Source organism: Dermochelys coriacea, chromosome 11 (assembly GCF_009764565.3).
Source record: "Dermochelys coriacea isolate rDerCor1 chromosome 11, rDerCor1.pri.v4, whole genome shotgun sequence".
Lineage (NCBI taxonomy): Eukaryota > Metazoa > Chordata > Testudines > Dermochelyidae > Dermochelys > Dermochelys coriacea.
Genome location: NC_050078.2, coordinates 33,710,066 through 33,735,273, shown reverse-complemented (window position 1 = coordinate 33,735,273; position 25,208 = coordinate 33,710,066). Strand labels below are relative to the sequence as shown.

At 39.6% G+C, this 25,208-nt stretch overlaps 1 protein-coding gene across 2 annotated transcripts in view; it reads left to right on the top strand.

The window, feature by feature from the left end:
• Positions 1-310: 310 nt before the first annotated feature.
• Positions 311-25,208, top strand: part of ITGB6 (integrin subunit beta 6) — a 57,570-nt gene continuing 32,672 nt past the window's right edge. The window contains exons 1-8 of one of the 2 annotated variants that reach the window (XM_038422533.2): positions 311-732; positions 844-920; positions 1,639-1,718; positions 4,599-4,803; positions 6,141-6,387; positions 7,738-7,900; positions 8,566-8,727; positions 9,610-9,705. In XM_038422533.2, the coding sequence (XP_038278461.1) occupies positions 860-920; positions 1,639-1,718; positions 4,599-4,803; positions 6,141-6,387; positions 7,738-7,900; positions 8,566-8,727; positions 9,610-9,705 (1,014 nt within the window). In that variant the 5' untranslated portion in view covers positions 311-732; positions 844-859. Of the gene's footprint in view, positions 733-843; positions 921-1,638; positions 1,719-4,598; positions 4,804-6,140; positions 6,388-7,734; positions 7,901-8,565; positions 8,728-9,609; positions 9,706-25,208 lie in introns of both variants that reach the window. The other variant, XM_038422532.2, reaches the window with a different exon arrangement.

Sequence of the window (25,208 nt, the reverse complement as noted above, 5' to 3'; positions counted from 1 at the left end):
ATGTATTAATAGCTGCAGAGGAAATTATCTTGAATTCCATCACAGAAGACACTCTCTATTGGGGTAGTAACATGCAGATGACCACACCTGTACAATAGTAATTGCATTTCACAATAATGTAGGTTTGATTTATTTCTTTTTCACTTTATAATGCTAATAAAATATATATAAACTCTACACAGTAAAACAAAAGATGTTTTGTATTCCTAAAATGGTTTTCTGTTATAGTGTTATAATAAGTTATGGTGATTTGTTATTGTTTTTTTCACAGCTGCTTTTAGAAGGTTCATTCCACAACATGAAATTAGAAAAAATGGGATTTATACATCTCTCCAGGTATAGTCACCTCACTATTTGTATGACTTGCCAGCATTTGAACTCAGTCAGAAAACAGTCAAAGGAATACCAGTATTTTAGAGTTATTGTACACTTGATAAAGATCTCTTGGACAGATTTCTCTAGGACCCAGAGAGACTGCGAGTGTTGACAAAAAACAAAACAAAACAAAAAAAAAATCAGTACCTGAGTGAATTTCCCCACCTTCTTATGATTGTGTACCTGTTTTCCTTATAAGGAAAATAAGGAAGTAAGATAAAGAACAGTGTTAAGTTCCATAACCATGTTGAAGTTGCTTTTATGCACAGCTCGTCGTCTTTACCTATTCAGGTAGCTTTTGTTTTCTTTGTATTAATGTTCTGCCCTGGTAGTTTGGAAGTTTCTCTTCAAACCAGTGTAAGTATCATTTTAGAATACACACTTCAGGAATCTATGACTTTAACAACATTCCACATTAATCATTTTACCCTGAAGGTAATTATTCTTTTATACTTTTAATTCACACAGCCAGAACTGAAAACGAATGGGGATTGTATTGCTTTTCCTGTTCTTTCTGTTTCTGCAAAGAAATAACAATGTACAAGGTAAGGCTTACAATTACTGAACTCTGCTTCTTTAAAAGCATATTTTACATTGTTTTTTGTTTAACAACTTTATATTAACTAGCTTCCCATGTTGTCTGTTCAGTCATTCCTTTCCACTTAATGAATGTTTTTGACAGAGTGTAGTATTACTACATAGCCAATAAATGTAGTTAGAGTACATCTGTTCATAATATAGAACTACCTGCACCAAACACACAGGCTTTTGAACCATTTTAATTATACACATCAGAGTTTGATCCATCATGAAATTTTACAGTACATCTGTGACTCTGGTGGTGTCTATGGAACCTGGCATAATTTTAACTTCCAGAGCAAGTACATTGGAAAGCAGACTGAAACAACTGTAATGTGTACAATGTACACATATCTATTTTGCTAAAAATTCTAGTTATGGTTAAACAAATTTAACAATTATGAAATGCGTTTCAGAAAACAAATAGTATGCATATTTTTCATAGATGAGTGACCTGTAGGTCCCCACATTTGTTATTAATTACCAGTAATAGTGTAATTATTGATCAAGTTAAATACTAAACTAATATAAATATTTTAATGATGGAATGTTATCAGTAATCTTAAGTATGTCCAAATGTGTCACTATTTTTTTATCTCCAATATTTTTAACTAAATGGGACATTTTATAAAAAGAATAATTAAACCCATTATTAATCTCTTCTTTTCCTGGGTTTAAATACAGGAAATTGTTTTCCAGGGAGTGCAGTGACTTGTGAAGATTGTTTGTTTTCTGGACAACAGTGTGCTTGGTGTTCTCAAGAGGTAAAGTAAATATCTTAAAAATTTCAAAGCCATACAATCTGAGTGTTTGCAGTGGCTGTGAGTGATGGAATTATTTAATTAATTGGGTCAGCTGGTGCTTTTGTAATGCATGAAGAATTTAGAGAGAAAAAATTGCTTGTGTAATTTTCTCTGGAAATTATGATTTATTGTTCATCGTTCTCTGTTTCTTTAAAAAAAAAAATCCCCAGCTTTTAGCACTTTTGTTTCTACCTATCAGAGGAGCTGCACTCATCATTTTGGAAGTGACTATGGTGGAATTGTACAGGTCCTGTGATACAGGATAGAGCACCCAAGATTTGGAGGTCTTATGGCTAAAGTATGGGGCTGGGAAACAGATATGGATTTGGTTCCCAGATATGTCACTGACTTCCTGTGTGACCCCAGGCAAGTCACTTAACTTATCTGTGGTTCAGTTCTTAATGTGTAAAATGTGAATAGGAATACCTCTTGGCCCCACTGCAGGTGTTCTGAGCCTCAGTTTGTTAGTGTTTGTGAAACAGTTGGCTACTGCGATTAAAGGCTCAATAGAAATGGCTATAAATAAATAAAATAAGCAGGGTCCAAATGAGAGCCACATGCCCCTCTCCCTTTTAAAGCAGAAGGTAAACTGTTAAGTGCTCAGCACTTTTGAAAATCTGGCTGCTTGTTCAGGAGCCTAAATATGATTTTTAGAAGCCTAACTTTAGATTCTGGAAATCTTGGCTCTTATAAATACAGATAGACAAACACAGGGTTTTGTGAATCCTTTTCAGCCAACAGCTAACCAGTCAATTGCTAGTTAGTTTTTGAATTATTGATCAGCTAGGTATGTACTGCAAAATTTCTTAAAATAATATCTTAGTCAACTGGATTGTTTGATACTTCTGTCGTGCTGAGCACCCTTAATAGCCATTGGCTTCAGTGGCAATTGAGGGTGCTAAGCACTTCAAAGGATCTGCTCCAAAGCATGTAATAAATATATAAACACAATACATAAATCAGATATGAGAGAGAAACAGAATGTGTGTAAAAATACTTTATTGTGGTGGTTTACTGTTCATACCGCTACAGCTCTCTTTTAAGAGACTCTTTAAATAATTTATAAACACTTGCCTTAGGGGGTTTTAGTTGAACAGTAAAAATACCATCTTGGATGAAACTGACATACCATTCTTTTTTAATCCAGTTTTTACTAAAAGCAATTTAGTAATTTGCAAGATATAACACTAGGAAAGTCCCCCGTCCCCCCAAAAAAGTATTCTTTTCTATGCTTTTTTTAAAAAGAGTTTCTGTACAACTCAAAACGCAGGATTTTCATAATACGAAATTTTCCATGCTATTAAGTACATAATTAGGCCAATTGCCATTGGGTGTTTTCATAAAACACAAAAAAAAAAAACAACTAAGTTCTTGAGTTTGGAAGTACTATGTATAGATCATGTGCACTTATTGGAAATGTCAGTGGAATAAATATAATGTTTGCCCATGGATTTATTTGCTATACTCATGTGATGTGGGGCAGGCAAAGAATCTGTATATTTATTTTAGTGTCAGGCTACACTCAATAAAAGGAGCCATCATAGTCTATTGGATAAAAATACACATTCTGACTAGCCCTGAACCATGTGTTTACCTGATAATGAATTGTTTTGAGAAGCCAGAAAATGCAGTGTTAGCTACTGTAGCCGGTATGCTTTGTTTTCCAAGGGTTTCATAATAATAGGTGATTTTTATATACACAGGGTTTGATCCTGTAGTCAATGGGTGTTTTATCTGAGTAGACATCAGAAGTGGCCCAAGTACAGGAAGGCAAATTTTTCCCTCCTATGTTTCCACTGAAATCAGTGAGACACACACATATCCATGAACAGAATTTGACTCCCAGTGGGAAGTGAAGAGCAGAGTCTTAGCATTAACTGAATTTCTGGGATTTTGTGGATTTAAAGTAACTTTGCTGTAACTTTAACAGAGTGTTTCTCAGTGACAACATTCAGGGGACATTTGCAGGTTAAGGGCCAAAGTTTAAATTCCTTGTACAGGCACAAGAGAAGAATATGGACCAGTGGTATAAGCACAGGATCCCTCTGTGGCCTTGGTCAAATCACTTAGACTCTCTGCCAAAGTTTTCACACAGCAATGATGATAATACCTTAGAACAATGTTGTGAAAATTAATGTGAGTATAGTGCTTTGAAGAGGAAGAGGAATATATAATCATAAAACTCCCATTCCAGTTGGTGAGAGTTTTGCTTGAGTAGAAATGCAGGGCCCGATCCAAAGACTATTGAAGTTGACTTCAGTGGGCTTTAGATCAGGTCCTAAATGCAGGAGAAGGCCAAACAGTACACAGGGCTGAATTAAAGGAAATAAATACAATTGCCACGTGTATCTCTGGGGTAAATTCATGGTCATGAAAATATGGTGTGTGTTAAACATCAGGTGTAAGATGGTCAGAAAACAGGTGTTTTGGAGTATTGATTTACCATTCAATAAGTGTCCAAAATTAGTATTGATGGAGAAGGGTGCAGCGGCAAAAACAACAAAGATAAGACTCAACTTATGTGTCACCATCCCCAACTCTTTTGGGGCCAAATACATACCAGGCATATGTGACTCAATTCCCATACACCAATGATACAACTGGTCCAGCTAGGATAGCAAACAAATGTAAGCTCTGTTAATTTTGCTATGAAAAGCCTGATAGGTGCAAATTTAGACTGTTATGCCACCTACACCCATTTCTTTGCCAGCTTACACTCTGTGTGTAACTTACACCACAATGTCTGTCACCTCTGCATTTGGCCCACCATGCATAAATCATTTATTTTCCATTGTTCAATAATAAATTTAGCTCTTCCCTTCCTTTTGCTGATTGTTTCAGAATTATACTGACTCATCTGGAATTCATGGAAGGTGTGATACTCCAGCAAATCTTTGGTCAAAAGGATGTCAGTCGAACTTTATTGAATTTCCCATTTCTAAAGTAGAAATTCACAAAAATAAACCCCTTAGCATAGGAATCCAGAAGAATAACTCTGATGTCACACAGATTTCCCCTCAAAAGTTAACTTTTAGACTGCGACCAGGTAAGTTATTCAGTTCATAACTGTGATTCTTTCCTGCTGATGATGTCTTTCTAGGTTTCTCAGACTAAATTGTTAATGATCTAAAAAACAGAATGTATTTACTGTATTTAAATAATTTGTATTAATAAATTCGAAATTAAGCATTATTTGTAATCAAATAACACCTAGTGAATATTTATCATGTGTTAATCTAATGGATGGATCTAAAATGTACACTATTTAAATTCCCCCCAAAGTACTTTGCGTTTATGTAAGAGGAGATTAATCTCCCTGCTCTATTCTCTTCATGGCTCGGGGCAGCACAAAGGGAATGGAAATGTCACACATCTATCAGGCTGGGAATCCCCCCGTGGGTGTAGAGCTGGACAAGCTAGTTCCTATACCATTCCTCTTGTGCCCTGATGCAGGAGGAGTATTGAGAGTGGAAATGAAGGGGCCGTGGCCATAGCACAGTAGGTGAGCTATCCCATGGGATGTAGCCAGCTGGTATTGGTTAGAGGCGTCTGAAGGCCAGGGATGCTGGAACAGTTTTTCTAGTGGGTTTGCTTAGAGCCATTGAAGCAAACTGTAAACCTTGTCCACTTCAAGCCAGGGGGCACGGCGGCAGCATTCCCAGTTCCAGCACCTATTCTGGAGTCTTCTCTAACCTGCACCCAGGCCATGGCAGAGATAAGGAGAGAATTGGGAAACTGCAACCATAGCCAGCTCCCCAGTGTCTCACCTCTTCATTGCTACCCTGAGAAAATCTCAGCTGCAGCAGAGAATCTGCCATATGCTGTTATCGGAGGATATCAACGTGATTTGCAAGATCCCCCTGAGGTCTATGGCGTTACTATGGATTTACACCAATATAACATAGACCAGAATTTGTCCTAGGGAAAATGAGGTGCAGAGAGATTTAAATAACACACAGTATGTTAGTATTAGAACCAGAAATAGAACCCAGGCGCACTTGTAATTCACTCTCCCAGTCTCATGCTCAGACCATTAACCCTTGCACTCGCTCCTACAAGTGCTAACTTCTGTTTCATTATAGTTTCATATTTGAACATTTTAAAGCTGCACTCTGACATTTGTTTTTTCTAACACACTAGATCCACAGGAATCAATAGTCCTAAACCTAAAGTTAGTACTTAACTTTTACTGTAACAGTACTTACTTAAAGTCTTTCAGATTTTCCTTTTGGAATTTTTATTTATAATTTTATACATTTCTATTAATTCCACCAATGGCACATACAGTGGCATTAAGAATAAACAGACAGCGTCATTGATATATTGCCCATAACATTGTCTAGATTGTTAATTTGTTCTCCATTTCCCCTATGGCTTTACTAGGAAATGAAGAAACTATAGAGATCAAAGTTCGCCAGTCTGAAGATTATCCAGTTGATCTCTATTACCTCATGGACCTTTCCGCTTCCATGGATGATGATTTGAATACAATAAAGGAATTAGGCTCAACTCTTTCCAAAGAAATGTCAAAACTAACCAGCAACTTTAGACTGGGCTTTGGGTCTTTTGTTGAAAAACCAGTTTCACCATTCATCAAAACTACAGCTGAAGAAATAAACAACCCTTGCAGGTAGGCAAAGAAAGCACCTATGTAAGTTTTGTTATTTAATATAGGAACACAGATAAGATTGATCATTGGGGGCAAAATCCTGCTCACTGCCCTCACTGGAGCCTTTCCACCTTACTCACTTGCAGTTCAGTGAATAAAGCAAATGGGACTTTGCTCTTGGTTCATACTCTGGTCATTTTCTATACCCCATTGGGTGTTGGGAAGAGGGGGCGTTTGGGGGGAAGAGGTTTGCCTTTTTGCTTGCTGTTTAGATTTTCCTGCTAATTACAAATGTGTGTGACTGATTAGCACATTGATACTCAAGTTCTATGTCTCTTTAATTTGCTTGAAATATATATTATTTATTAAAATCCTGGATTATTCATATGACAGCTGTAAAGGCTCACCATACTTTTGGGTACTCAAAAATACCAAAAAACAACAGTTCAGTATATTTATTAATGTTCTTCTTATTTATTTGTTTTAAAGAACCAGGAACAGTCCCATCTGCCCCATGCTGATGAGTCCTGCCCGGATCACAACTCTGGGGTGTGTGTGGAGAGTGGGGGCTGCATGCCTAATATTCTCCTCCTCTCAGAGCAAGTGGGGAGGAGCCCAGTGGGCCTATCTGGATGTGATGGTGGGAGTATACTGTGCCCTGTAAAGAGCTGGAGCAGATTAGAAGAGGAGCATAGGAGGAGTATGCCACTTCAGGGTATCACTGGTGCATAGTGCCTCCCAGGGCTACTCCTGGGGAAGTGCAGTTTACACACCACTCTTTAGCCAAAGAGTATCTAAATGCACAGTTTCACTTTAAAATTAACTGAGTGCCATGTTCTCTTTTAACCTTGAAGTTTTTTTCACTTGGTCTGTCTAACTGAACTGTAAAGGTACTAGTTTCAGCAATGATACTAATAAAACAAGGCACACAGAAGAGATGTGCACCTGAAAACTAAGCTAGATAGAGTTACAAAGCAACTACAAAAAGAAAAGGAGTACTTGTGGCACCTTAGAAACTAACAAATTTATTAGAGCATAAGCTTTCGTGAGCTACAGCTCACTTCATCGGATGCATGCATCCGATGAAGTGAGCTGTAGCTCACGAAAGCTTATGCTCTAATAAATTTGTTAGTCTCTAAGGTGCCACAAGTACTCCTTTTCTTTTTGCGAATACAGACTAACACGGCTGCTACTCTGAAACCTGTCAAAGCAACTACAGTGTGTGCATTCTATCTCTGCATGTGTGTGCATTCTATCTCTGCATTGGCCGTAAGATATATCATTAAGATGTATCATTTATATACCAGATATAACATCATTTATGTTATATATCATTTATACTATTAAGATGTATCATTTATTTTATAGCAGTGTTCCACGTAATTGCTTGCCCACCTTTGGATACAAACATGTTTTGCCATTAACAAATGATGCTGAAAGATTCAATGAAATTGTGAAAGAACAGAAAATCTCAGCTAATATAGACACTCCAGAGGGAGGATTTGATGCAATTATGCAGGCAGCTGTTTGCAAGGTAATGAAACCTCTAGGTGTAATATTTATTAGTCCACATTTTACTATTAATAGATTTTTATGGTATTTTTAAAAAAATAAGCAGCTCTTGTTTTCTCAAAATGTAGACTCTGACCCTGATCTGACTCCACTAAAATCAATGGAAGGACGCCCACTGATTTCAGTGGGTATTTGGTCAGACTGTAAAGGTATATTCAAATGATCTATTTTTTTCATTAGAAAAGTGTATATAATCAAGTTAAATATGCACATTGAAAAATGATAGTTTTGTAGTTTCCATCAATAAAAGCACTGATCATGTAATAATCGGGTGTCTATGGGGAATGAAAAGCAATAAAATTACCACATAATCATCATATTTTCTTCAATTTTTTCTCTTTAAATATTTTAATGATTAACAATATCAACAATATTTGACATAGATGACAAGCAGCTATACACACTCAACACAACAATGGGAAGAGGAGATATGTTGGTCGAGGCAATGGAGTGAACTCTGTTAAATAATTGTCATGGTATCTTTTGATGTCTGCTTAAAGCAGAGAGGACACTACTTTTTAAAGATCTCTTTGAAAGACCCCTTCTTCTGTCTTCTACTCTATCATCCTGTATTATTTCTTTCAATATAATTAAAGTCTATACTAAATCATTACATTTTAATTACAGGAAAAGATTGGGTGGAGAAATGACTCTCTACATCTGCTGGTGTTTGTGAGTGATGCTGATTCTCATTTTGGGATGGACAGTAAACTGGCAGGGATTGTTATTCCAAATGATGGACATTGTCACTTGGACCACAATAATGAATATTCCATGTCAACAGTTTTGGTAATGTGCTTTGTACAATTCTTTCATTGTGGAATTTTAAAGTACGGGAAAGATGAATTGGAATCTTAATGATAGAGTTCAGTGGTATGCAGTAGGAGTTTCGAAATCCAGACATTTGATGTCATCCATTTTAATTTTAATCACATATTTTCATAAAATCAAAACTAAGAACACAGCATATTGACATAAGTGATCTCAGAACATGTTATGATTAGAAAAAGTGATACCTCTTACTCCCAATAATTGTTACTATGGGTAACATGTGGAACAGGACCTATTGGCATCCTCTCCTGAGAGGAGAGCAAAACTATGCTTTCATCACATTGTCTTAAAGGAATTGAATTAAGGAGTGTTTCAGGAATGTGTAGGACACTGCTGAGGTCAGAAAAACATTTCAAACTAAGATTCAAGTGCTCAAACTAATACTGTTATTTAATAGTTCTATTATGGGGATATTTAGAGGCCCCTGTTAGGATGTGGGCTGTATTGTGCTAGGTGCCTTGCAAACACAAAGGTAAGTAGTGTCCTTGCATCAAAGAGTTAGTTTTCTCACCTTCTTAAAGTCTAAATTCAAGAATTAAGAGATTTAAAAAGGATTCCAAAGGCCTGTGTTCCAGTGTGGACTAAAACCTCCTGACCCCAGGCACTGAAGCATGACATACAGGTGGATCACTCAGGGTAATGTGAGCATCAGAAGGAAAGGCTCTATGTACACATACACACTTACTCTGCACACATGTATAATTACATGTTTATATTACACTGAGCACAGTATGAATGTATGTTCATTAAAGATAACATGCAATGTTTTTCATCACTATTTTTTAACTCCTTGGTCCTTTTGTAAAACGGATTGATTTGGCTCTCTATATTTGTTTTCAGGAGTATCCAACAATTGGACAACTAACAGACAAGCTTGTGCAAAATAACGTTTTACTAATTTTTGCTGTAACAAAGGAACAAGTTTACTTATATGAGGTGAGGTAACTAAAATATGTAACTCTACAGTGTTTTGCTTTAATGTTCCTTTTGATAATGTTTATATATAAACCCTTTCATTTTCATTTTAAACCGATTTTTACCGAAAATTTCCCGGGTTTTACAAAAAGTATTATTCAGTTTATTTCCAGTTTTCACCCTACTTTTGTATCATTCAAATATATAAAAAATAACTTTTTTTTTCAGGAAAATACAATACATTGCATGAGATATGTATTATGATAATACATTAGTCTGTGTGTATATGCAAAGCTGCCTGTATTGGTCTAGAAGATATACACAATAAATAGGCACGCATACAAGCTCTGAATTGTGTGCACATCTGAACACTGATGAATCTCATGCCACCATGTCCACATTTCAAGCTGTTAGCAGATAATGGTTTAAAGATTTAACATACTAAAATGGGAATAAAATGAAACTCTGTATCAAAATACATTTCAGAACACGAGAAACTATTCAAAAGTTTAAAAAAAAACAAAAATAGGAGAAAAGGATGAAGTTGAGTGTATGCACTGCAAATCATGTGGTCCAATTATTAAAAGTAAATATTCATCGTCTAATAGTTCTAAGTCTACAACAGTAAACTTTTTATTCAAATGAAAAGTTTTATTTGGGGATTAGATATATATTGTTTTCTTAAACTCTGAGGTGGCATTGTGTTTTGAGTTCTGCAGCAAATCACATTGATGAACAGAATTCAAATCATTAATCTACGGAATACTTTTTTCCTCTGCCTTTCCATCCACTAAAATAAACCCTGATATTTACCCAGAAAAATTAATAGATTTTTTCACTGATTTTTACTTGATTTTGTTGTTGTTTGTTGTCTGATAAATTCCCAGGAAAAATTAAATAAAATAAAAATTTAAAATGAAGGGCCCTATTTATACAGTACCACTTGAGAAGACTAGCATTGAGGATTCAACCCTGCAAGGTGCATATTTAATTAAAAATATAGCTAGAAAATTAGATACCCGATTTAGAACATCTAAAAACTCAGTTACTTTGAAAGCACCTCACTCATCATGTATTGATTTTATGGTTCTTTATGTAATTGTAAATTGGGTTTTATGTTGAATCACACTGTGAATAACTACTTTTTAAGTCATAGTAGATAAGGATGTTCAACCCTGAAGCTTATCTAAATTGCTCAGCATAATCACTAGCATTAGACAGTTATATCTTAAGATGCTGGATACTAATACTTGAGCCTGCTTTTTCTCTTGTGAGACAGGGACACCCCTTGAAACAAAATGTCCTCATGAACTTTTGTTCATCTCTCAGATAATGTGTTTTCACCTGATCTGAGAGTTTGCTTCCTGCTCTTCAGTCTGAAACTTCTTTTCAGTGAGATAAGTTGGAAGGTAGCAGGAAATATAATGTACAAAATGACAAAATTGAAGGGAGAATTTCTCCCCTCCCCCTCATATCTAACTGCCTGTATGCACTGAAGGGAGAAAAAACACTTAGCATTGTTTGAAGTGAAGAATACAAGTCTCAGTTACATGAAGACTCTTTTGTTTAAAAAGTCATTGCAGGGCAAATGAGAGCAGAGAGAATGGAGAAGAGATTAGACATTTTATTGCAAATGGGACTGGGGCATGGAGGGGAAAAGATACTTTGCATCACTGTTGTGCATCTATTCAGGGTTTGGCCAGAGGTAGTTCCATCCCTCAGCAAAACTAAAGCAGCCATAACTTGTGTTTGGCATGCACATCCAGGTACCCCCAGTTTGTCCCCTAGACTGGATCTACTTGGGGATTCTCCTATAGCTGGGGAATTTCCCAGTGACCAGTACCAGCAGAACCAGTGTATGGAGTGATAGGACAGCCCTGGAGTGGGCCCACAACACTTAAAGTTCCTGTTTAAAATGATAAGTAAAAATAAGTAGAAGATGGGAGAGAAAAATAGCCTATCTGTTTTCCATCTGCAGTAAAATCACAGAAAAGTAATCTGACAGTTCTGTGCTTGATAAGCCCCTTCCCCTCCATTATGAGTTGTTTGCGTCACTGTGGAGCATGGGTGGTGGGTAGAGCCCCACTTCGGGGAGGCTAGCCCCCGGCTCACCCCTTCTGCCTGTCTCCCCCCCCCCAGAGTCCCAAGACCCCCTGCACTCCCCGCCCATGGCTAGAGGAGCCCCGGGCCAGCCAGAACCCTGAGCACCCCCCCTCCACCCCTCCCAGAGGAGCCCTGAGATCCCCTGCACACACACCCCATAGCCAGAGGAGCCCCAGGCCATGCAGAGCCCTGAGCCACCCTCCCCCACCCCCATTTTCCTGAGGAGCCTTCAAACGCTCTTCTCTTCTTCTCTCTTCGGGAAGAGGAACCTGAGCTTTTGATATGCACCATGCAGGTTCCAGGGTGACTTTTTGAGGAGGTAGTATGTCTTAATCAGCTTCCTGGGTTCATCAGTAATCTCTCTGGACTCCAGAGAGATTATTGATGAACCCAGGAAGCTGAGTAGCACATACCGCCTCCTCAGCTACCTGGAACTTGCATGCGGCATAAGAAAAAGCAAAAATTTCCCCCATCAAACCCACAACCGGGGTCCAGCAGCAGTGGCTATGCTAGGAGAGGCTGAGCCTCCCCTGGCCTATTATACCTGCCGCCCATGCTGTAGAGGGGACATGGTAAAAATCTTCTAAAACTTTAAATGGCTAAGGAGCCTATGTTCCATTGAAAGTCAGTGGGATTCAGGCTCATTAAACACTTTTGAAAATTGTACCCATGCCCTTATAACGCTGGATCTGGAGGATCCATAGAGAAGACAGGCTGTAGTCTCACCTATCCCAGATTACATATGAAGACCTAACCATCCGTGCAGTCCCTGGTTTCAGCCTCCCTGGCAACATGTCTCTCTGATGAGCCATGCTGTTGTTGGCCTTTTTCCCTGTGTCCTCTATCCAACTGTGCCTGAACTGGGGTAGAAGTGAAGTCACAGCACAGGTGGGTTAAGGAGAGAGTTAGAAGTGTAGTGTCTTCGGGGATTTTTACAAGAAGCACATAAGGGGCCTTTTCCTCTCTTCCGTTTCACTCTGAGCTGTGCAGTGGGTAGGCACAGAGCCCTCACTAAGAGAACTGCCAGTATCTATCTTATTTTATCATGTATATTTTTGCCCAGTTGGGCTGTTGTGAAGAAATCTGTAGTGTCTAAAAATAAATCCTAGATCAGAATTCAGCGTTTGCAGTCTTATAATCTTGATTTCTAATGTCATATTATGTTTTCTTTATGATCATAAGCATGGGAGAATCAGACTTCTAGGTCAATATTCTGAGTTTGATTGACACAGATGGGGAATGTGACAATACAGTCCATCGTTTTAGATATGACCTTTGATGGTTGTGAAAGCCAGCAGTAAAAGTCTGATATTTTTATTTTGTTTGTTATTTTGTATTTGCTTTAACTAACTGTCCATCTAACCCGCAGGTTAGTGAGGCTGTGTGCAAGGAAAAATAACAGCAGATACTCAGTTAAGTGACAGAATGCCACATGTAAAAAATGAAAATGGTAGATAGAATATGTTTAAAAGAATTGCTATATTCTATACAAGACAGAAAATGGTGGCACTTTATTTTTCTGACAAACAAAGTAGAGCACAAAAAGCAATAGATGGATTAACAATGGCTCACATTTTTTGTTAGTTGTAAATCTTAGTATAGAGTTCTCAGGGAACAAAGCATATCACTTGATAACTTTGATAATGGTATAAAACTGACACAGAGATACTGAAACAGAAAACTTTTATAAGAACGGTGTTGGCCAGCGCAGACCCTGACCACTGGAAAATTCCAAAGGAAACCTTCATGCGCTCAGTGAGGGATGGATCTTTTCGGTGCAATAAGATAGTAGATTAAAAAGGAGCTGGATAGCTCCAAATTTAGGTGTTGGACCTAATCCAAGGGCCAATTAAAGTATGTGGAAAGATTGCATTGGCCATAGGATCAGGCCCCTAGCCAGCAAACCTTAGGTAATGATAGAATTTTAATACCTGCTCTGTGGATGCCAAAAATATTTAGCTAGTTATACCCTTTAATTATCTAGCTATTTGTTGCAGTGTGATTATACTTGAGTGACTTCTACTAGTTCCTTATCTGTTGCATTCAGAGTGCACTATTTCCCCTGAGCATGGTGATTGGACTTACCTTAAAAATGTGTATTTTGATTTTAATTTTTTTTTTTGCTTTAATATCTTTTTCTGCAGCCAGAACCTGGGGCTTACTCCTCAGGTGTACCAGAGCAGTCCTTAGTGCACTAAAGCTATGGGAGCAAAATTTGCTTCCACTTTCTCCCTTAACCATGCGTGTAGTCAGAGGCCAATTCAACAGGCAGCATACCTGAGCTATCATTAACCTTGCTATTCCACACAGGGGTCTGCATGGGCTAGCCATCCAGGGTCAGGGTTCTGGACATGCTTGAGAAGTCTGCACTGAAATCCATGCTGCTGCAGCCTCACTCCAATATCCAAAATAGCTAGATTAAAACTAGCATAGGTGTGTCACATCCTGTGACTGCACCATAGACACACGCCTTTACAGGTATCATGGAGAAAGAATAGCAAGATTTAGATAGCTGGGACATGAGGACCTAGAGAGACGTCCGACTCAAAGATGACACCCAGGACAGACAGGATGGCAGTGTCACCCAGAGTGACCAAGAAAGGATGCAACCAAGAGGGACTGAGAAGAACACTTAAAGCCCTATTTTAGCCATGTTGAACTTGAGCTGATGGCTAGACACCCAGGAGGGTGATGTCAGAGAGACAGGCCAAGATTTTAGTTTGGACAGAAGGAGACAGGTCTGGAGTGGTGAGAGAGAGAGATCTGGGAGTCCTCAGCATAGAGATGGTAGTTGAACTTATGTTTGTAGATGGGATTACCCAGAGATGAGGTATAGAAGGAGAAGATAAGGGGACCAAGGACAGAGCCCTGTGAAATTCCCACAGAAACCTGGTGTATATGTGGGGGAGGTGAGGGGGGGAAGAAGGAGCAATTAGAAGGGTAGTAGGGTAATAAGAAGAGGACAGAGTGCCAGAAGACAAGGGAGGACAGGGACTTGCTTAAGGACTTGATCCTGGTCCACTGAAGTCCATTGGAATTTTATCATTGACTTCCCTGGGAGCAGGATCAAGCTGTAAGTGTGCATTTTGGCTCCAATTCAGGAAAGCACTTAAGCATGTTCTTAACTTTAAGCAAGTGCTTACGTCCCACTGAAGTCAATGAGACTTTAAAATGCATAACCTCTTAGTCTTTCCACAGGTGGTATATTATCTATTGTTGATAAAGGATGAACTGAAATCCAAGAGTCAAGAAACTAACCATGATTTTTTTCATGAGATCATTTTTTATATGAGTTGTGCAAGGGAAACGTTCCATTGTTGTATGGAAGGAGCAGACATGGGGGAAGGAAACTAAAGAAGGAATCTGAACTATTTTGAGGAAAATGGATGATTTTGGTTTCAGAAACAAGAGTAGGCTAAGGAATGGAAGTCTATTGTGCTTATACAGTCAGAGCTAAGGATTTCTCATTGAACAAAGAGCTCATTATTTAATAAGATACAATAGCAGATGCAGCTGAACCCAAATCATCACTCAGTATATGCAAATGTACTCATCCATAACACCAACAATACCTGTGTGCACTGCTCTGGGCCACTTTATGTAATGACAAAATTTAACTCCACCTGTGAAAGATCAGTTTTCGGCATATCTGGAAATAGCCAACCAGTGCTGCCAAGAAACAGGGCACTTCTGACTTCAGTTGGGAGCCTAGTTTCAGTTTCAGTATGTGAAGGACCCCTATGTTCAAAGGTTCATATCTTTAGTCAAACATTTTGGTGGCACCTTTACAGACAGTAAAAAGAAAAGGAGTACTTGTGGCACCTTAGAGACTAACAAATTTATTTAAGCACAAGCTTTCGTGAAGCTTCACTCCACTGAATGCATCTGATGAAGTGAGCTGTAACTCACGAAAGCTTATGCTCATATAAATTTGATCGTCTCTAAGGTGCCACAAGCACTCCTTTTCTTTTTGCAAATACAGACTAACACAGCTGCTACTCTGAAACCTTTACAAACAGTGCCTTACTCAGGCAAAACTTCAGTTGAAACCACTATAATTAAGCCTAATGGAACTTTCCCTAAATTACATTAGCTTTGCAGGATCAGGCCCAGAAACTTGCAACTGTATTTTATTGTACCAAAAAACATAATTGATCTTGACAGATGATAATTCAGTTTCTAAGGAGGGCAAACACTACATTAGAATTTATCCAGAAGTTCCTTAAATAGTTTGGATAGATAGCATTAGCATACTAAAATAAATGTAGTAGTCAAATAATTAAATGTACCTTTATATTTCTAGCTATGTATAATCCCCCTTTAGTTTAGCATGGCATATGTCAGTCTTTATTCATTTAATATTCCAAATCCGCTTCAGATCCAATGTAGGCTCAGACCTACCTCCCACATAGGTGTGTATATTGTTATCTAAAACAGTATTTTATGTCACCAAACACAAGATGAATGTGCTAATAATATTGCATTCTTGCCATGCATATGGCCAAACATGTCAGTTCCCCTAATTTTAAAATAGCTGTTGCCATGTTGCATGGGAGAATCAAAACTAAAACAGCAAAGTATTACATGACCACAGACCACAGATTTTATAATAGCATTGAACTAGTGGATTTAAATTAAACATTTGCCAAGATTGCTCAAAAGCTAAAACCTGAGGGGCATGGGTGAGTGAGGGGGAAGGAAGTTGTTGACAAATGAGGCATGTCAGTTTAAAATAGTTTATAAAAAAGAAAAGTTCAGGAAAACAAACAAAAAAGTCCTTCCTCTGGAATATATTCACATATGGCTGACCAAATAATATATCATTATTCTTAGCTGAAAGCTGTTTATAACCCAGTAAGAAATTTATTTCTTTTTAAAAGCTGTTGATTTGAAAATTATTTTTATGAGAATTGTAATGACAGTGAAAGTTTGACTGACTATGTGTATCACATTTAGGGTAGGGGAATCCACTGGTGTTTTAAGTTTTCATGAAACTACTGATTTTGTCTAAAGCTTTGAGTTTCTTGGAATTTTTTTGGAGGTTTGCAAAACAGTTTTTCTTTAATTGAAAAAGTTTATTTTCAAGGAAAATTATGTTAAAAATCATTCTAATTAAAGCTGACGAAAAAAACAACAAGAAAAGGAGTACTTGTGGCACCTTAGAGACTAACAAATTTATTAGAGCATAAGCTTTCGTGAGCTACAGCTCACTTCATCGGATGCATTTGGTGGAAAAAACAGAGGAGAGATTTATATACACACACACACAGAGAACATGAAACAATGGGTTTATCATACACACTGTAAGGAGAGTGATCACTTAAGATAAGCCATCACCAGCAGCAGGGGGGGGGAAAGGAGGAAAACCTTTCATGGTGACAAGCAAGGTAGGCTAATTCCAGCAGTTAACAAGAATATCAGAGGAACAGTGGGGGGTGGGGTGGGAGGGAGAAATACCATAGGGAAATAGTTTTACTTTGTGTAATGACTCATCCATTCCCAGTCTCTATTCAAGCCTAAGTTAATTGTATCCCCGATACTGTCACGGCTAACCTGGTGGCTGAACTTTGTGACTTTGTCCTGATCCATAACTATTTCACATTTGGTGACAATGTATACCTTCAAATCAGCGGCACTGCGATGGGTACCCGCATGGCCCCACAGTATGCCAACATTTTTATGGCTGACTTAGAACAACGCTTCCTCAGCTCTCGTCCCCTAATGCCCCTACTCTACTTGCGCTACATTGATGACATCTTTACCATCTGGACCCATGGAAAAGAAGCTCTTGAGGAATTCCACCATGATTTCAACAATTTCCATCCCACCATCAACCTCAGCCTGGACCAGTCCACACAAGAGATCCACTTCCTGGACACTACAGTGCTAATAAGCGATGGTCACATAAACACCACCTTATATCGGAAACCTACTGACCGCTATTCCTACCTACATGCCTCTAGCTTTCATCCAGATCATACCACTCAATCCATTGTCTACAGCCAAGCGCTACGATATAACCGCATTTGCTCCAACCCCTCAGACAGAGACAAACACCTACAAGATCTCTATCATGCATTCCTACAACTACAATACCCACCTGCTGAAGTGAAGAAACAGATTGACAGAGCCAGAAGAGTACCCAGAAGTCACCTACTACAGGACAGGCCCAACAAAGAAAACAACAGAACGCCACTAGCCATCACCTTCAGCCCCCAACTAAAACCTCTCCAACGCATCATCAAGGATCTACAACCTATCCTGAAGGACGACCCATCACTCTCACAGATCTTGGGAGACAGGCCAGTCCTTGCTTACAGACAGCCCCCCAATCTGAAGCAAATACTCACCAGCAACCACACAACAGAACCACTAACCCAGGAACCTATCCTTGCAACAAAGCCCGTTGCCAACTCTGTCCACATATCTATTCAAGGGATACCATCATAGGGCCTAATCACATCAGCCACACTATCAGAGGCTCGTTCACCTGCGCATCTACCAATGTGATATATGCCATCATGTGCCAGCAATGCCCCTCTGCCATGTACATTGGCCAAAATGGACAGTCTCTACGTAAAAGAATGAATGGACACAAATCAGACTTCAAGAATTATAACATTCAAAAACCAGTTGGAGAACACTTCAATCTCTCTGGTCACTCGATCACAGACCTAAGAGTGGCTATCCTTCAACAAAAAAGCTTCAAAAACAGACTCCAATGAGAGACTGCTGAATTGGAATTAATTTGCAAACTGGATACAATTAACTTAGGCTTGAATAGAGACTGGGAATGGATGAGTCATTACACAAAGTAAAACTATTTCCCTATGGTATTTCTCCCTCCCACCCCACCCCCCACTGTTCCTCTGATATTCTTGTTAACTGCTGGAATTAGCCTACCTTGCTTGTCACCATGAAAGGTTTTCCTCCTTTCCCCCCCCTGCTGCTGGTGATGGCTTATCTTAAGTGATCACTCTCCTTACAGTGTGTATGATAAACCCATTGTTTCATGTTCTCTGTGTGTGTGTGTATATAAATCTCTCCTCTGTTTTTTCCACCAAATGCATCCGATGAAGTGAGCTGTAGCTCACGAAAGCTTATGCTCTAATAAATTTGTTAGTCTCTAAGGTGCCACAAGTACTCCTTTTCTTTTTGCGAATACAGACTAACACGGCTGCTACTCTGAAACCTGTCATTATGCAAGGAAAAAAACAACAAAACTGTCTTTCTAACTAAATGGAATCCTCTGCCATGCAAACAAAAATATTCTTTTGAAGCAATTCTTCTTTTGCTTCTAGACAAAGAGAATACAGTTTAAAAATGAGCTGCTCAAAACTCTCATTTCATCATAGCCAAATGTCACTAGAAGCTCTCAAGGCTTACGAGCTGCTCAAAAAATGCCACGTGGGTCTTCTAAATTTGGCATAGTGCTCTTCCACCATAGATCATATCACAAGTTCTGCTCTCATTTACACTGGTGCAAATCATGTGTAACCCCACTGACCTCAGTGGAGCAATTTCAAATTAACTCCGCTGAGAATGAATGACAGCAGATATATCTGTAGATATATTTACAAATAAATCTGTTGATAAAAATAAATCAGCTTTTTAGTAAATGCATGCTAAAAACTTGGAAGGTCTATTTGTGTCACACTAGCACTAAAAAGACAACCTGCCGTAACTGGTTAACAGTATTAGCCATGTTTCAGAGTAGCAGCCGTGTTAGTCTGTATTCGCAAAAAGAAAAGGAGTACTTGTGGCACCTTAGAGACTAATAAATTTATTAGAGCATAAGCTTTCGTGAGCTACAGCTCACTTCATCGGATGCATTTGGTGGAAAAAACAGAGGGGAGATTGATATACACACACAGAGAACATGAAACAATGGGTTTATCATACACACTGTAAGGAGAGTGATCACTTAAGATAAGCCATCACCAGCAGCAGGGGGGGGAAAGGAGGAAAACCTTTCATGGTGACAAGCAAGGTAGGCTATTTCCAGCAGTTAACAAGAATATCTGAGGAACAGTGGGGGGTGCGGTGGGGGGGAGAAATAACATGGGGAAATAGTTTTACTTTGTGTAATGACTCATCCATTCCCAGTCTCTATTCAAGCCTAAGTTAATTGTATCCAGTTTGCAAATTAATTCCAATTCAGCAGTCTCTCATTGGAGTCTGTTTTTGAAGCTTTTTTGTTGAAGGATAGCCACTCTTAGGTCTGTAATCGAGTGACCAGAGAGATTGAAGTGTTCTCCAACTGGTTTTTGTATGTTATAATTCTTGACGTCTGATTTGTGTCCATTCGTTCTTTTACGTAGAGACTGTCCAGTTTGGCCAATGTACATGGCAGAGGGGCATTGCTGGCACATGATGGCATATATCACATTGGTAGATGTGCAGGTGAACGAGCCTCTGATAGTGTGGCTGATGTGATTAGGCCCTATGATGGTATCCCCTGAATAGATATGTGGACAGTGTTGGCAACGGGCTTTGTTGCAAGGATAGGTTCCTGGGTTAGTGGTTCTGTTGTGTGGTGTGTGGTTGCTGGTGAGTATTTGCTTCAGATTGGAGGGCTGTCTGTAAGCAAGGACTGGCCTGTCTCCCAAGATCTGTGAGAGTGATGGGTCGTCCTTCAGGATAGGTTGTAGATCCTTGATGATGCGTTGGAGAGGTTTTAGTTGGGGGCTGAAGGTGATGGCTAGTGGTGTTCTGTTATTTTCTTTGTTGGGCCTGTCCTGTAATAGGTGACTTCTGGGTACTCTTCTGGCTCTGTCAATCTGTTTCTTCACTTCAGCAGGTGGGTATTGTAGTTGTAGGAATGCACGATAGAGATCTTGTAGGTGTTTGTCTCTGTCTGAGGGGTTGGAGCAAATGCGGTTATATCGTAGAGCTTGGCTGTAGACAATGGATCGTGTGGTATGATCTGGATGAAAGCTAGAGGCATGTAGGTAGGAATAGCGGTCAGTAGGTTTCCGATATAGGGTGGTGTTTATGTGACCATCTCTTATTAGCACCATAGTGTCCAGGAAGTGGATCTCTTGTGTGGACTGGTCCAGGCTGAGGTTGATGGTGGGATGGAAATTGTTGAACTCATGGTGGAATTCCTCAAGGGCTTCTTTTCCATGGGTCCAGATGATGAAGATGATGTCATCAATGTAGCGCAAGTAGAGTAGGGGCATTAGGGGACGAGAGCTGAGGAAGCGTTGTTCTAAGTCAGCCATAAAAATGTTGGCATACTGTGGAGCCATGCGGGTACCCATCGCAGTGCCGCTGATTTGAAGGTATACATTGTCCCCAAATGTGAAATAGTTATGGGTGAGGACAAAGTCACAAAGTTCAGTCACCAGGTTAGCCGTGACATTATCGGGGATACTGTTCCTGATGGCTTGTAGTCCATCTTTGTGTGGAATGTTGGTGTAGAGGGCTTCTACATCCATAGTGGCTAGGATGGTGTTTTTAGGAAGATCACCAATGGACTGTAGTTTCCTCAGGAAGTCAGTAGTGTCTTGAAGATAGCTGGGAGTGCTGGTAACGAAGGGCCTGAGGAGGGAGTCTACATAGCCAGACAATCCTGCTGTCAGGGTGCCAATGCCTGAGATGATGGGGCGTCCAGGATTTCCAGGTTTATGGATCTTGGGTAGCAGATAGAATACCCCAGGTCGGGGCTCCAGGGGTGTGTCTGTGCGGATTTGTTCTTGTGCTTTTTCAGGGAGTTTCTTGAGCAAATGCTGTAGTTTCTTTTGGTAACTCTCAGTGGGATCAGAGGGTAATGGCTTGTAGAAAGTGGTGTTGGAGAGCTGCCTAGTAGCCTCTTGTTCATACTCCGACCTATTCATGATGACGACAGCACCTCCTTTGTCAGCCTTTTTGATTATGATGTCAGAGTTGTTTCTGAGTGGATTCACAGTGGATGGCACTGTGTTCTGCATGGCTGACGTTATGGGGCAAGCGATGCTGCTTTTCCACAATTTCAGCTCGTGCACGTCGGTGGAAGCACTCTATGTAGAAGTCCAGGCTGCTGTTTCGACCTACAGGAGGAGTCCACCCAAAATCCTTCTTTTTGTAGTGTTGGTAGGAAGGCCTCTGTGGGTTAATATGTTGGTCAGAGGTGTGTTGGAAATATTCCTTGAGTCGGAGACGTCGAAAATAGGATTCTAGGTCACCACAGAACTGTATCATATTAGTGGGGGTGGAGGGGCAAAAGGAGAGGCCCTGAGATAGGACAGCTTCTTCTGCTTGGCTAAGAGTATAGTTGGATAGATTAACAATATTGCTGGGTGGGTTACGGGAACCACTGTTGTGGCCCCTTGTGGCATGTAGTAGTTTAGATAGCTTAGTGTCCTTTTTCTTTTGTAGAGAAGCAAAGTGTGTGTTGTAAATGGCTTGTCTAGTTATACCTTCAAATCAGCGGCACTGCGATGGGTACCCGCATGGCCCCACAGTATGCCAACATTTTTATGGCTGACTTAGAACAACGCTTCCTCGGCTCTCGTCCCCTAATGCCCCTACTCTACTTGCGCTACACTGATGACATCTTCTTCATCATCTGGACCCATGGAAAAGAAGCCCTTGAGGAATTCCACCATGAGTTCAACAATTTCCATCCCACCATCAACCTCAGCCTGGACCAGTCCACACAAGAGATCCACTTCCTGGACACTACGGTGCTAATAAGAGATGGTCACATAAACACCACCCTATATCGGAAACCTACTGACCGCTATTTCTACCTACATGCCTTTCGCTTTCATCCAGATCATACCACACGATCCATTGTCTACAGCCAAGCTCTACGATATAACCGCATTTGCTCCAACCCCTCAGACAGAGACAAACACCTACAAGATCTCTATCGTGCATTCCTACAACTACAATACCCACCTGCTGAAGTGAAGAAACAGATTGACAGAGCCAGAAGAGTACCCAGAAGTCATCTACTACAGGACAGGCCCAACAAAGAAAATAACAGAACGCCACTAGCCATCACCTTCAGCCCCCAACTAAAACCTCTCCAACGCATCATCAAGGATCTACAACCTATCCTGAAGGACGACCCATCACTCTCACAGATCTTGGGAGACAGGCCAGTCCTTGCTTACAGACAGCCCCCCAATCTGAAGCAAATACTCACCAGCAACCACACACCACACAACAGAACCACTAACCCAGGAACCTATCCTTGCAACAAAGCCCGTTGCCAACACTGTCCACATATCTAATCAGGGGATACCATCATAGGGCCTAATCACATCAGCCACACTATCAGAGGCTCGTTCACCTGCGCATCTACCAATGTGATATATGCCATCATGTGCCAGCAATGCCCCTCTGCCATGTACATTGGCCAAACTGGACAGTCTCTACGTAAAAGAATGAATGGACACAAATCAGACATCAAGAATTATAACATTCAAAAACCAGTTGGAGAACACTTCAATCTCTCTGGTCACTCGATCACAGACCTAAGAGTGGCTATTCTTCAACAAAAAAGCTTCAAAAACAGACTCCAATGAGAGACTGCTGAATTGGAATTAATTTGCAAACCGGATACAATTAACTTAGGCTTGACTAGAGACTGGGAATGGATGAGTCATTACACAAAGTAAAACTACTTCCCCATGTTATTTCTCCCCCCCACCGCACCCCCCACTGTTCCTCAGATATTCTTGTTAACTGCTGGAAATAGCCTACCTTGCTTGTCACCATGAAAGGTTTTCCTCCTTTCCCCCCCCTGCTGCTGGTGTTGGCTTATCTTAAGTGATCACTCTCCTTACAGTAAAAGGAAAAGGAGTACTTGTGGCACCTTAGAGACTAACAAATTTATTAGAGCATAAGCTTTCGTGAGCTACAGCTCACTTCATCGGATGCATTTGGTGGAAAATACAGAGGGAAGATTTATATGCACACACAGAGAACATGAAACAATGGGTTTTATCATACACACTGTAAAACCCATTAAAACCCATTGTTTCATGTTCTGTGTGTGTGTATATAAATCTTCCCTCTGTATTTTCCACCAAATGCATCCGATGAAGTGAGCTGTAGCTCACAAAAGCTTATGCTCTAATAAATTTGTTAGTCTCTAAGGTGCCACAAGTACTCCTTTTCTTTTTGCGAATACAGACTAACACGGCTGCTACTCTGAAACCTCTCCTTACAGTGTGTATGACAAACCCAATGTTTCATGTTCTCTGTGTGTGTATATCAATCTCCCCTCTGTTTTTTCCACCAAATGCATCCCATGAAGTGAGCTGTAGCTCACGAAAGCTTATGCTCTAATACATTTGTTAGTCTCTAAGGTGCCACAAGTACTCCTTTTCCTTTTAATATTAACCATGCAATCCAAAGCAATCACACCAAACTCAAACGCTCACATAAATTTGTTAGTCTCTAAGGTGCTACAAGTCCTCCTTTTCTTTTTGCGGATACAGACTAACATGGCTGCTACTGTGAAACACCACACTGGTAAATCAGTTCAGAAACTTTATATGGAAAAACATTAAAATATATGCTCAAAGATGGAAACTTTCCTTAAAATCAATCCATAGTCTGTACCTGTGGCTTCCATGGAACTCACACTGTCATCCCTGGCATTTTTGTGCAAAGAGGAACGGTAGAATGTGGCCCTAAGCCTAGTATGCCCTTACTGTTTGTTTTGCATGCCCCAGATAAAAGGCAGTGATATTTTAGATTCCAAACTCTCTAACTCTCATTTATAACCAGCCTGCATAATGCCCATGTTTACAAAATGCACAGTTCTATATTTTAAGAAGAATCTTTCAAAGACAGAGTGCTATAATTCACAGGAATTGGGCATGCCAAATCACCTGTTGTTACATAAAATGTGTTTAATCCTGCTTATTTACAATAGCACTTTAGTAATGTAATGAATGGAAGGTATTTCATACATAATATTTAAAGCAATTATAATACTGATGGAAGTGCAAAGTATAAGAGGGATGTAAGGGAATCAAATTGTCCATCTTTATTGATTTTTTGAATGTTTTTAATGTTTAAAAAATCAGCATTATAACAGCAGCTTTCTTCTGCAAAGTTTATCATGTTACCAATTTTCTCTTTTAACTGCCCTTTTCATGATCTCCAAGGAGTCCCATTGACTTCAGAGTAGCAGCCGTGTTAGTCTGTATTCGCAAAAAGAAAAGGAGTACCCGTGGCACCTTAGAGACTAACAAATTTATTAGAGCATAAGCTTTCGTGAGCTACAGCTCACTTCATCGGCATCCGATGAAGTGAGCTGTAGCTCACGAAAGCTTATGCTCTAATAAATTTGTTAGTCTCTAAGGTGCCACGGGTACTCCTTTTCTTTTTGCCATTGACTTCAATAAGCATTGGTTCAAGCCCTAAATGCACTGTAGTAACCACCAGATGAGATTAATATTAGCTATTAGTTCTAACAA